This window comes from Hevea brasiliensis, chromosome 16, assembly GCF_030052815.1.
Source record: "Hevea brasiliensis isolate MT/VB/25A 57/8 chromosome 16, ASM3005281v1, whole genome shotgun sequence".
Taxonomy (NCBI): Eukaryota; Viridiplantae; Streptophyta; class Magnoliopsida; order Malpighiales; family Euphorbiaceae; genus Hevea; species Hevea brasiliensis.
In genome coordinates, this window is record NC_079508.1 from 56,631,812 (window position 1) to 56,645,289 (window position 13,478).

The window sequence follows — 13,478 nt, forward strand, 5'->3', positions numbered from 1 at the left end:
TATTTATTTAAAAAATATTTTTCATGAAATTTTTTTTAATATAATTTTTTTAATCTAATTTCTAATCTAATCTCTATAAGTTAAAGAGAAAATAAGTTTTTTTTCTAATTTTTTTATTTATTTTAACAATTAATGAACCGGTACTGGAATTACATGCTGGATGATAGTACATTGGGTGCTTTGATATTCTAACTTGGAATCAGATGATTTTCCCCTTCCTGTGAGCTATAAAAACAGGAAAATGTGAGAAAAAAAACATTTCACACGTTAGCCAATGCGAAGGTGAAGAGAGAAGAAGGAAGAGCATTAATTTAGTAATAAAAGAGTTTGTGGGGATTATTTTAATTATAAGGGTCTCAAAGTAAATATTTTAATTTTTTTCTCTATATAAATGAAATTTTATAAAATAACTCTATACAATTCCACTATTGTTATTTAGGACAAGTTTAGTAATGCTAGAAAAATATATCGCAAGCGCATCATACAATTTGGCTTCACATGTCAATGAAGAATACAAATACACAAGCAAAGAATTTGACATGGATTTCTTCAGCTCTAAAGAACAGCGACTTGAAATACCATAAGAAGTGATTTAATGCACTGGATTTCCGGCATTGCATTCTAAGGTTGGATTATATCTGAACCTTTCCTAGCAAATGTAAAGGAGATTGATACTGTAATTTGAACCTGAAATCCCCATATCTCAGATTTGCTATCAGGAATGTTTAGAACTGCAACTTATGCACGAAATTTGATAACGAAGCAACAAACAAAAATAATCTATAAAGTATTTTCATGCAGAAATAAATTTATAGCGCTCCCCATCTTCAATCCCAAATGTTTTTTCTCTGCTCTTCTTTGCATCTCTGAGGGGATAATTTGCTGACTGGTGAGAGGTAGAGGCAGAGGAAGAAGACATGGCTTTTTCTCTTAAGTCTTTTCGAATTCTCCATAGGACCTCAGCACATTCCTTCATGGACGGCCTTGATGGTCTCAGAGAAGCAAGGCACCGCTTAGCTAATTCAAGGACCTTCGCCACTGCCATGTTTGATGAAGGACTCCTCCTTAGCGTTGGATCCATGACCAGTATGGCTTCCTTCTCTTTTAACTTCTGCATTGCCTGCACATGTACATGTTTCTAATTCATCTGTTTGTAACAAGCTATTGAAGAATAGGGTAGCTAACAATCTCCTCTTTTCCTGAAGGCCAACACATTTACAGAATTAAAGCAAGCACAATTTCCTTAATTCAGGAGGCATGACGTTGCTGACACACACAAACTAGGATTGGTTTAGCCAGTGTGATTGAAGGTAAACTTAGACGTGGGTCATTGGTCGAAGCACAGATCCTTTCTCCAAGAACAAAGGGGAAATAAAAATTGGTAAAAAAACACTTCATACCTAATAACACCAGGTATTTTAAAGTAACAGACAAATAATATTTTCATATAATAAGTTTGAACAGTTCTGAAATTTGTTTTTCTTCATTAGGAGCTCTTTTTAATAAGAGAAAAGTCAGCCTTTGAAGGAAGATAAACATTATTTTCAACTCTATCATCTAACAGGATTTTTATTATTGGGCCAATTACCTAATAAATATCCAATCCTTCGACCATTTTGTAGGTGACTTGAGACATCATTCAACAACTGTCTCTAATGCATAAGAACAGGCCATATAAAGATTTGACAAGTCTCTATAACATTAGTGGCCACATGTGTTGGATTTCTCCCATGTAATTCCAGGAACAGGATTGGTCTTCGAAGAGCTGGAATGAAGTGCTTCAACTATATGTATCGAGATCACATGTGCTAAAAGCCTAACCAAATGTTTCTAACAGTTAAGCTAGGCCAGAACAATATTTTTATAATATCATGGGTATTTTCCTAATTAATTAATAGATAATTTGATTGGTTTTCCCTAGATATACATGTACTTGGATTATGAAGAATTTGACTCTACTCTAAAAGAGGAACAAGGTAGAGATAATCTCTATCCATATGAGCTCGTATCAGAGATTATGCAAAGTACTAGTAATGCAGATTTTGTCTCAAGAATTAACTTGTATGCAAAAATACTCATCCAATCTATGTGAACCAGAAGAGCTAACTCAGAAAGCTAAATCATGTCGCTTCCTGATTTGTTGACTGATGACAAGAATGAGAATTTGATAATTGAAATACTTACCCATCTTGTGGTTACTCTCTCCTTTAATGGTCTATTTTGTTCAATAGGGTGTCTTCCAGTCACCAGTTCAACAAGCAATACACCAAAAGAGTAGACATCACTCTTTTCAGTGAGTTGATATGTTCTTAGGTATTCAGGGTCCAAGTAGCCTGTGGTTCCTTTGATCTGAGTTGAAATGTGAGTAACACCAGGATCTTCTGCAGTCAATCGTGCAAACCCAAAATCTGCTACTTTAGCCCGGAGCTTTTCTGTTATGAGGATGTTTGATGCTTTTATGTCTCGATGGATTATTGGAGGATCTGTCAGTTATAAAAGAGTAAAAGATTCTATGTTCCAAAATATTTGATCAAAGAGATGTGCTCAATCAACTAAAACACTGAACTTTCAAATATTCTTTTATATATAATACCATAAAACAACAATAGGCCTGGAAATTTGAAATCAGTATGCTGGTCTGTATTTGATTTTCCTAGTTCAAGCATTGACATCATTTTGGTTCTATCATGAAGTTACCTCGAGCTGAATGTTTGATCCAAATGTAATCATTAGTTTGATTGAAAATCATGTTATACCTGTGTACATATGAAGATAAGTAACTGCATGAGCTACATCAATTGCAATGTCCAGACGTTCAGCAATCTCTAGTCCATTTCCCCGTCTACCTGCATCATCGAATGATGACATTTCAACAGATTATTACAAGAAAATAATCTGGCATTAATAGTTTCAAAGCATTAAAAGGCTTAGCCATCAGGCTAATTGTTTAGTTGTTGAGGGTCTGCGCATCATAGAATAGAAAATCAAGGATTCAAACTTGACAACCCCTCCCCACTAAATATTTGTTAAAGGGCTTATTCCTGTTTATGTTTTTTTTACTGGATCATACTGAGTAATTCCAAGCTTTCAGATTTTGATAAAACTTACTGTCCAGATGCTCTCGAAGAGTTCCATTGCCAACATATTCAACCACAATGATCCGCTCATCTCCATGCTCTATATATCCATATAGCCTTACCAAATTCAAGTGTTCAATCTTAGATAGGGTAAGTACTTCGTTCTTGAACTCCAATGACAAACGCTTATCATAATCATTCTGCCAGAGAGTTTTAAATCATTACTTTGTATTACTATATTGATTGAACGTAATACTCTGTATCCTGTCATAGTTATAGTTCTGTACCTTGTTAGCACGCTTTACAGCAACAAGAGAGCCATCCTTGAGATTCCCTTTATATACTGTTCCAAAACCACCTTCTCCAATCTTATTTGCTGGGTTGAAATTTCCGGTTGCCTTATAAATCTCTTCAATGGAGAAATTGACTGTCCCAAACAGTCCACTTGTGGTGCTTGAAGAGCCATAGGAACTAGAGAATTTGAATCTTGAAGAACTCTTACTGTTGCTTCCTGTTGAAAGATCAGTTGAAACTGCACGTAACAAGGAAAATTAGTTTCTGAAAGAAGAAAGTCAAGAAACTATGAGTGGACGAAAGTTGACTTTCTAGGGCACTGGAGAGCTCTTAAACTTTAGAAAATCAGAAGCTCTATTAACAATCATGATCCCACGTATCATGGCAGAGTGAGAGCAAAATATCCATGCCTTAGCTTGAATTGTTTGATTTTGTTATTTATATCAATTTTATTGTAATTTCATCAACAGGAGCTTTTCTTTCTGCGGGAAAAGAGAACCAACATTGATTTTTTTTCGCATAAAGATTGAACAAAATGAAGATAATAACTTACAGGAAATCCCTTCAACTTGACTGTTGTATCTTTTGCCTGGCCCAGTTACAGCTCCGGCTGCCTTTTTTCTCCGGAAAAGCGAAATTGTGAAAATTCCAGCTACTTTTTTGATATAGTTGAAGACAGGACGAGTTCGAGGTCTGCCATGGTCATTGTTTGTGTGAGAATTCTGTTTTCTTTGGCTTGACTGAAGGATATAGGTACTCGATGCGTTCTTCATTTGCAGAGATATGGCTTGTTGTGTGGATTATGTCCTTTGCTTAAACTTGTAAGCAATTGGGGATTTCGTTGTTTCCATGTCGCTGACCTTTGTTTAATTTTTTTCCAGGACTAATTCAAGCTCAAGTGCGTTTAGCGCTTTGTCTTGGAGGAAAGGTGATCAATCGCGGCAGAATTTTATATTGAAATTACCAAGTCAACCGGGCACCGACTACTGAATATACTAATCTCGCAGTCCAGAAAGTTCGCAACTTGTAACCATTTCCATCCGGACCTAGCCAGGGGGCCGCTTCAGTTCAATTTTAAGTCAGAACTGATATCATAGTTTCTAGAATTGAGAGTTCAGAATTGAATTATCCACTTCTCAATTTTACTCCGATTGATTTCCATTTGATTTTAATTAGATTTGAACTAATTTAACAGTTATTTTGTTCAAAAAATTATTATTTTTAAATATACCAATTTGAATCAAATTATATTAATTTCATTTCAATTTAATTCCCATTTAATTGGAAGAGAGGAAAAATAATTCGATTTGATTCAAGCCTGTAGAGCTTCAATAATCGATTTCCATTTGATTTTAATTAGATTTGAACTAGTTTAACAGTTTGTTCAAAAAATTATTATTTTTAAATATATCAATTTAAATCAAATGAGATTAATTTAATTTCCATCTAATTCAAAGAGAAAAAAATAATTCGATTTGATTCAAGCCGTTGAACTTTAATCTAGTTTTGGTTTCCAATTAAATTAAACCGAGTTCAAATACAAACCAGTCTAACCAGCACCATTCCAATTTTGGCTTTTCAAAGTTCATTTGATGATTTTAGCTCTTCAACCCCCTTAGGGCCTATTACCAAACTTAAAAAATCATAACGAAACAAATATATTTTATTATTTTGATTTAATTTTTCATTAAGTACTAAATCAAAATAATACTCAACTCATATTAAATTGAGAATCAATTTTTTACATATATTTTTCTATGAATTTTAGATATATTACATACTTTCATATGTAATTAAGATTTTAATATTTATAGTATAATGTGTTAAATTTATTTAATCAAAATTAAAATGTGAATTTTATTTTATAAATTTTTATCTAACATAACTATGGGCCCAAGGATCAATTAAAATATATATATATATATATATATATATATATATATATATATATATATATATATATATATATATATTGGCCTAAGGTTTCAAGGCCATTTGCCTTAATGTTATCTTGTTAACCGCTAAAACGCAGAAACCTACCGATTAGCGAACCTTAAATCATGCCTCGGACATCTTTTGCTCATATTGCTTAAGAAACCCTGACGCCAGAAGAAAAGCGCATGATACTTGAGGGAACATTTCTCATATTTCGTACACAAGAAGATGGAGAAAATTCTGTCCCCTCAACGCAGGGGGGATGGTGACTCTGCAACCCAACCTCCCCCTTCTACCTCGAAAAACACTGCTCTCTCAATAGCAGACTCTGAACAATCCATTCTTGGCTAATATTTTGTGGACGTAAAAATTGTTCACGAAACTGTGGAGCAATAATTCGTAACAGTCCATCATGAAACAAAATGATAGAAACAAACTGCTTAACAGTGTATTGAAAAACAAATACCATAAGTAATCGATAGAGCATTCTGTCAAAACATCCAGCTATCAAGAAAATAAGATTAGAGAACAAAAGCTGTACTGACCAGTTTAATCAAAATTCACTCTCTCTCCAGTAGAAAAGATGATGTAGAACAGGGCTGAGAGAAAATATAAGAGTGATGTAAGCAACAGAAATCCTCGGAATGAACCCACCAGTTCCACAAAGAAACCAGCTCCAATAGTTCCCACAATGGCTGCTAAAGTCCCAGCAGTATTTGAGATTCCTAAAACAAAGTGAAGAGTTGTTGTTAACACACCAAACAACAACTACTTTCTCATCAGTAGAGCTTAGTAGAAATTAATTTTAATTGAAAAATCAAACCGATCTAATTCAATTTTTTTTGTCTAATCAGTTCAGTTACTATCCTTCAAATTTTCAGTTTTTTCAGTTCGTTCAGTAAGAAAATGAACTAACTAGATTCAACAAAGTTTTTATTATTTTGTGGATCTTATATGCTATGTATTTGATATTTTGTAGATTTTATGAACCTTACAGCATGCCCAAATAATAAGAATATTGACATTACAAAGGCCCAACAATGCGGGTCCAACATAGGCCCAAACCAAAAAACCAAACCGAAAATTTTCTATTGGATTCAATTATATCTCCTATTATGGTTTGGTTTTCATAATTAACGGATTTAATTTTTCAGTTAGCATGGTTCGATTTTGAACCAAACAGACTGAAAGCTCAACCCTAACAAGTTTCATTTCATAAAGTCTTTTCCTCTCTCAGTCATCTTTTTTACTGCCCCTCCTCAACCCCACCAACCCCAACCCCCCAACAAACTCCCTTCCCTCCTCCTCCTCTTCTCTTCCCACAAAAAAGAAGGGCCCATTAGTTGTTTTTTCAAGTCATTCATCCCAAAATATTGGTGGTAGCAAAGGAAATAAGCTCAAAATATATTGCTAAATCAAATTGAAATCATTGTTTGAAATATGAATTGAATTTAGTCATACCATGTAAAACACCAGAATATTGTGGAGCAATCTCCTGAAAAACAAAAAAAAAAAAGTAAAATGCAAAAGGTCAGGGAAACATTTCAAATGAAAAAAATCAAGACAGTTCATAATTTAAATTTTAAGTTCTTTAGTTTAGTACACTAACCTGGAGGTTCACAAGAAAACCTGAGTGACTAAAAGCTTTCAGTGCAACACCTAAAGTAAGCCAGGCAGATGCTATAGATGGACTTTTTGCAGTAGTCAAACCAATAAGAGCAATCCCAGGACCAACAAAACCGATTGACTGCAGAAGACAGACATTCAAGGTAACAGACATTCATGCACACAATAAAAAAAAATATCAAGTATAAATGGTAAGATAAGATACAGTCTAAAGGAACTAATTTCTAGTTTTGTACTATGTTAATATGGATTTTACTGCATACTGTTCACAGATGTGAGAGAGAGAGGAGAGTGATACAGGCATACAGTTGCATCCAATTTACACAAGATATTATTCTGAGGAAGATCAATTCAGTTAGGAAAAAAAAAAGATATTATTTTTTTCCCTGGTGCCTATATTTTATATACAGAAGCAATATGGTAAAAAAAAAAAAAATTCAGAGAGCTCTTCTTGTGAAAAGTTCCACATTCATAGACTCATTTTTACAGAAATAATGAGTTTGATTACCAGAAAATTGCTGAATCACAGGATAAATATAAGCTATAACTTAAGAGAGAACTTATGAGAATTAATTTGCCCTTTCTTCCAATTTTTTCATATTCAGATTGCACATAATATCCCCATTTAACATAAACAAACAGCAAGTTTGCATAAACTAGACCATTAATTATCAGCAGAACAGATAGTAACCAATATTCATATGGATGACATAGAAGAAAAAATATACCTGCATGATCTTGCGAGTCAAGGTGACACTCATACCACTCCTTATTAACATGTCTGACCACATGCCACCCAAGAATCCCATGAACGCCATCAAACTCCATGGTACAGCACTAAACCATGCTGCTCGTTTGAGGTCAACATGAAATATCTGCAGTAAATCTCACCTTCTTAGCTAATGTATTGTGAAATAGATCTGTGCCAAACCAATGCTGATTGGCAAGCCACAATGTTAGCAAAGTATTTGGTCTTACCGAGTTAAAGTATATAGGCATCCAGGAAAGAATAACAAAAAATCCCTGCAGAAAGTTTCCAATTATAATTAGTGACAAACTAGAAGGTCAAGATATTCATATGCAGTAGACTGGACCATAAATGCCTACCACATAGAACAAACATTCCAAGTATTGTATCAAGGAAATTAAGAACAAAGATTCAAATGTAAGTAATGATGCGTATATAGTACCCAGCTATGCATGGCATTTGCAATAATTAAGGACCATGTTGGCATTTTAGACAACAAGCGTCTGAATGGAGGGATAACTCTGGCCTTGGTATTATTCTCTGTCGGAAAAGATTTCTGCTTCTTGCCCATAATATACTTCAATTCACATCTTGAAATCTGGGAACTTTGATAAGGTGTACTTGATATTGCAGAAAACCAAACCAAAACCCAAAGGAATCCAGATAGTCCAAAAATTACAAATGGCCCAAATATTCCACCTTGTGACATGAGGATTGGGGATAGCGTCAGTCCTATTGCACATCCAAGCTGAAATCCAGCCATTGCAATTCCAACAGCCCTGGCACGTTCTGTCGGTGGAAACCATCTAAAAGAAAAAGTTCACACAGTTCCTTCAACATTTTAGCCTGACCACTTTCTAACTACAAAAGAGAAGTGTAGAGAGTCGCACGATTTAAGTCATCACTATGTCAGCCATTATCAAACAGGATTTAAGTCTCGTCAATACCTTGCTACCATGTTGTTCATGCAAGGAAGAGCCACACCTTCCGCTATACCAAGCATAGCTCGCATGGCCATTAGAGCCCATAAAGAAGTTTCAGCAGCAAAGGGAGTAAGAAAGGTAGCTAATGACCAAAGCGTGACACCCCATCCCATGACTACCTTACCACCATAATAATCAACCAAAGTCCCTCCAGCTATCGGAGAAATTAGATATCCCCAGAGGAAGGAAGACTGCAAAAAATTTCCACCAATGAATCAGGAGTTATAATGATACGAAGTAGGTAAATCACTACAGTACAAGCAAACAGAATCCATCAAATTACTTCACTAGCATTGGTTTTTCATGGCTAACCATATAATTCCTATATAAATTCTAAGAGGCAGTAATAGTTCCAAAATCAATAATTATGTATTGCGACTATTGATAATATTTTAAAAAAAAAAAAGAGTTAACCCATTTCTCATTCTTATCTAATGAAATGAAAAATTTAAGTTAAAAAAGCCATAAAGAAGACTACCTGAACAATACCGGAGAAGGATCGGCTCCATCCGTGAGTAAGCGACAACGGTACAATCGCCACAGACATCACCACACGATCAGCATTACAAAGCGCGAGTGCCAAAGCCAGCATAGCAGCCACTTTGACCCTCTCCGACGTTATAAACTCCATAAAGCTCGGCGACTGCGGCACGCTATCATCCTGTAAAGAACCGAACCGAGCATCGTCCGAAGAAACCCTAACTCGCGAGAACGAAACTGTACCGAACTCAACCGAGTCATGCCGCAGTTGAACTTGCAGAGAACTTGGTGGAAAGGAAACGATTCGGTAGCAGTTGTTCTTAGGTAATTCGGCGAAAGCAGAGGGAAATTGAAGCTTTAAGATATTGAATTTGAGGGTTTTGTGGTTTTGGAACACAGAAAAGGAGTGAATACTGTTTGGCCGATTAAGCAACAGCGACGAGTTCATTTTTTGAGCACCCTTGGCCCTTGCCGACTGGAGATAGGAAGCAGCCGCCAGATATATATATATATACTGTTACTTTTATGAAATGACAGGACTGCCCTGCCAGCTGATGCGCGAACGGGGGTAACTTACTTCCTTAAGAACAAGGTTTCTATGGTGACTCTTTGAGCCAAACAATGCCGTCTATGAAAAGATGCGAACGACTCAAAGGGCACGATATAGAAGAGAATTAAATTTTACTAGCTAAAAATAGTATAATTGACTCAATATAGAAAACTTTATTGAATCTTAAGAAATTCTAATTATAGTTTAAAAAAAATGTAATTATTAAAATAGTGTTGATTATCATTTTTTTAAAATTAATCAGAACCCTCGTTTTACTTATTTATATAAACATCTTTTTCTTCGAATTCTTTATCATGAATAATTGTAATATATTATTTATAATGATAAAATTTATATTTATTATTAAGTTAATCGTAATATGTTTTGCATGATTTAGTAGTGTGAATTGACACTTTTCAATTCCAAAACATTATTCTAAATAAAATTTCAAAAAAATAAATAAAGAAAATATGTAACTACTAAGGTTGATTCTCAATGTGTAAAGACCTGAGATACCTCCTTGAAAATGCATAAAAAAAAAAAAAGGTTGATTCTCAATCTTTCCAAGTCAATCACTTTGACCTTATTTTTGAAAAAAACATCACTTGTTTTATGCTTGAATCCAGGGATTTAAGCCTATGCATTTAGATTTGGATTAATATTTCATTTGTAAAAAAATTTTATAAAATTTATTTATAAATGAATTTTTTTTAATAAATATTTTATTAAATATAAAATTTATTTCCAATAAAATGAATTTGATGTTTAGTTTGAGTGAAGAATTCAATTAAAAATGTTATTTTTATAAAAATATCCTTCTATATTTATTGTTGCATGTGTTTTATTGTTTATCTATACGTGTATATCTATTTATCTATCTGTTTATATTTGTAATGTTTGTGTTTATATTTATATTTATGTATATTTATCTATTTATATGTGTGTATTTATGTCTTTTTCTATCTATCTACTTTTAATAGAAATTGATTTAGTTATAATAAATTCTATGAAATTGATTATTAAAAATTTTAAATGAATTTTTATTTAAACCAAATATGAAAATATTAAATTTATAAATGAATTTTATAAAATTTTATAGAATTTATTTATACCAAATATTACTTAAATATATTTTTTTAAATATTCTAAATGGAAGTAGATTTGAATTTAATCTACATTCTATGTATTCGTAACTAACTTAAAAACTAAAGATTTAATTTCAAATTCATATTACTGCAATTAAATGTATAAACTTTATGTGATATTACAATTTTTAGACACTTTCATGTGAATTTCTTTTTTATTAGTCAAACAAATGATTTTTAAATTTATGAATTTGAAATTATAAATTTTAAATCAAACATCTAAAATCCAAATTTTAAATTTAAATCTTAGAATCCAAACACAATCTTGACTTTATTTTATTTGCATCACTAGATTTCTTGAGAAATTAGTGGTTGATTTGGTTCAAAGTTTGAAGGTTTAAGTGGAATTTGAGGTGGGTCGCATTTATTTGAAAAATAGGGAACTTATATGCTTGTAGATGAGAGGGGACTTACAAATTGTCATCAAGTCTCTTCTTCAAGGAAGTGCTCTTTCGATGGCGATTCAGGGCATTATTTCGGATATCAATATACTTTTGGTGTTCTTTTGAGTCCATTTCTTTCAGCTTTGTTAAAAGGAATAGACTTGAGCTATTGTCTCGCGAGCTTTTTGGGACATGTCATTTTTGTGTAATCCCTTAAAGCAAGTGTTTGTTTCTTTAGCTCGCTACCCTTTAGCCATGCTTTCTTTGATTATATTGATAAAATAAAATTTAAAAATAACACGTCTCTCATCGAACCTATCAACCACTGAGGTCAGAGACGGTCAACGACGTCGTTCATAAGCGACAAGGGACTTAAGGCTAGCATTTTATTTAAAAAATTTACTGAACTCATAAGCTTAATATAATATTAGCACTTATTTATTTTCTCTTTTTATTAGATTTTTAAATAAATATTTAAAATTTTATAATTAAATAAAAATAAATTATTGAGTATTGTGGTTATCAATACGAAGATAGTATTAATATTTTAAAAAATTATTAGATAATATAAAATTTTACTTCACTATAATATAATTTTAAAATAAATAAATAAGTAATTTATTTATAATTTTTTGTTTATTTTAAATAATTTTTTAATTTATAAATAAAATCAAACGCTTTGATTTTATTTTTATTTTTGTTAGACTTTAAAATTAAAGATTTTAAGACTTATATAGTGAATGACATAACTAAAATATTATTATTTTAAATGTTATATTGCCTAACATTTTAAATATTACAATAAATGTTTTAAATATATAATAATTATTACAATAAACATTTTAAAATAATAAATATTATAATACTATAAGAAATATCATAATAAACATTTTAAATATTATTTTAAACATTATAATAAATATTTTTTTATTATAGACATGGTGATAGCTCAACCTAATCAGCACTTGATTTTGATTTGAATACAAATTTTCAACTATCTATTTGAATTTGGTTTAAACATTAATCCAGAATTTAAATTTTAATTTTGATAAAAAAAAGATTAATTTTTAATCTATTCAAATATAACTACTATAATCATTATAAATTTGTATTTAAAAAAACAATTAATAATAAATATTAAAATTATTAATCTATATAATTTAAATTTAAAGAATTCTTTAAATCATGTTTAATATGCTTTTGAAATTCCTAAAATAAAAAATTTATTTCTATATTTACCCCATTTAAATTTATATTAAAATAATAAATACCTTAAGTATAACTTTGAATATTATTATTAATTTTTTTTATTATTTTGAGAATAAATTTTATTATCATTAGATATTAGAGCAAAATTTCAAAATTTTATCTTATTTAAAAAATTAACAAATGAACTTGCAAATTTCTTCCTGTTGTGTGATCAAGAATGGCGATGGGGCAGCTATTTGCAGCTGATTCGACTGAACCAAAATAAAATAAATCTAGTAGTATATAATTAAATTTTATATAATTTAAATTTAAAAAATAATATTCTTATCAGGATCAATAAGAGTTTTGTACGTGAGTATTTATTACTCAAATTTTTTATATAAATAAATAATTAAATATATATTTATTTTTTATAATAATATTTATAATTTTTTTATATATTCTATTTTAAATAAATAAAATTTAAATATTTTGTAAAATTATTAAATTTTTTAAAATATCAATTATTAACAAAAAAATATTTTATGTCAATTATTAATTAACTCAACTCAACTCAACTCAACTAAGCCTTTATCCCAAAAATTTGGGGTCGGCTATATGGATTCGCTTTTTCCACTCTGAACGAGTCAATTATTAATTAAAATATATAAAATTAAATGAATTCGATATTTAGATAATAATCGAGTTTGTAATGAATTTAAATAATTAAAGATAAATTTTAATTAGATTTTGAGTGAATTCATGTATTAAAAATATTAATTGTTAGTATTCTACCCATTTCCTAGATAAATTTTTTTTTTCTTGGAATGTGCATAAATCATACAAAGGGATAGCTTTCCTAAGTTTCGACTCCTCTTGAAAGAAAAATGTTTTTACTGATAAACTAGCCCCTTGAACACGAGTTAATGCTTTCTTTATAAATAAAATGGTGAAATTGTTAGTTGATAAAATGGATAGCACTCTGGAAACATACTCTAGTACCATGAAATAATTCCCCAACAACTAATCATTCAAATAAATCCAATATACTTCTGCTATAGTTTTTATC

General features: G+C 31.1%; 2 protein-coding genes across 3 annotated transcripts; both read right to left on the reverse strand.

Annotated features, from left to right (window-relative positions):
- Positions 1-445: 445 nt before the first annotated feature.
- On the reverse strand, positions 446-4,538 carry LOC110666338 (calmodulin-binding receptor-like cytoplasmic kinase 1). Its single transcript, XM_021826788.2, has 6 exons — positions 3,925-4,538; positions 3,365-3,609; positions 3,109-3,277; positions 2,757-2,846; positions 2,185-2,483; positions 446-1,120 (listed from the first exon to the last, which is right to left on the reverse strand). The coding sequence occupies exons 1-6, from the start codon at positions 4,142-4,144 to the stop codon at positions 794-796; spliced, it is 1,350 nt and encodes a 449-aa protein (XP_021682480.2). The 5' UTR covers positions 4,145-4,538; the 3' UTR covers positions 446-793.
- Positions 4,539-5,755: 1,217 nt separating this feature from the next.
- LOC110666339 (probable anion transporter 4, chloroplastic) lies at positions 5,756-9,641 on the reverse strand. 2 transcript variants are annotated; one of them, XM_058138031.1, is made up of 8 exons: positions 9,142-9,641; positions 8,628-8,854; positions 8,123-8,486; positions 7,911-7,955; positions 7,661-7,807; positions 6,916-7,053; positions 6,768-6,801; positions 5,756-6,031 (listed from the first exon to the last, which is right to left on the reverse strand). In XM_058138031.1, the coding sequence occupies exons 1-8, from the start codon at positions 9,589-9,591 to the stop codon at positions 5,856-5,858; spliced, it is 1,581 nt and encodes a 526-aa protein (XP_057994014.1). In that variant the 5' UTR covers positions 9,592-9,641; the 3' UTR covers positions 5,756-5,855. The 2 variants fall into 2 exon arrangements, with proteins under 2 accessions (XP_057994014.1, XP_057994015.1); XM_058138032.1 differs by lacking the exon at positions 9,142-9,641 and having other exon boundaries at positions 8,123-8,541; positions 8,628-8,772.
- Between the last annotated feature and the right edge of the window lie 3,837 nt (positions 9,642-13,478).

What these genes read in the sequence shown, in the direction of transcription:
- LOC110666338 (XM_021826788.2), bottom strand. Translation starts at nt 4,144, where the DNA reads ATGAAGAACGCATCGAGTACCTATATCCTTCAGTCAAGCCAAAGAAAA. An exon ending in TTATCTTCATATGTACACAG is followed by an intron (nt 2,484 to 2,756) that starts GTATAACATGAT and finishes TATAACTGACAG; the next exon opens with ATCCTCCAATAATCCATCGA. An exon ending in AGAGAGTAACCACAAGATGG is followed by an intron (nt 1,121 to 2,184) that starts GTAAGTATTTCA and finishes GTACATGTGCAG; the next exon opens with GCAATGCAGAAGTTAAAAGA.
- LOC110666339 (XM_058138031.1), bottom strand. Translation starts at nt 9,591, where the DNA reads ATGAACTCGTCGCTGTTGCTTAATCGGCCAAACAGTATTCACTCCTTT. An exon ending in CAAATGCCATGCATAGCTGG is followed by an intron (nt 7,956 to 8,122) that starts GTACTATATACG and finishes AACTTTCTGCAG; the next exon opens with GGATTTTTTGTTATTCTTTC. An exon ending in ATATTCTGGTGTTTTACATG is followed by an intron (nt 6,032 to 6,767) that starts GTATGACTAAAT and finishes ACTTTGTTTTAG; the next exon opens with GAATCTCAAATACTGCTGGG.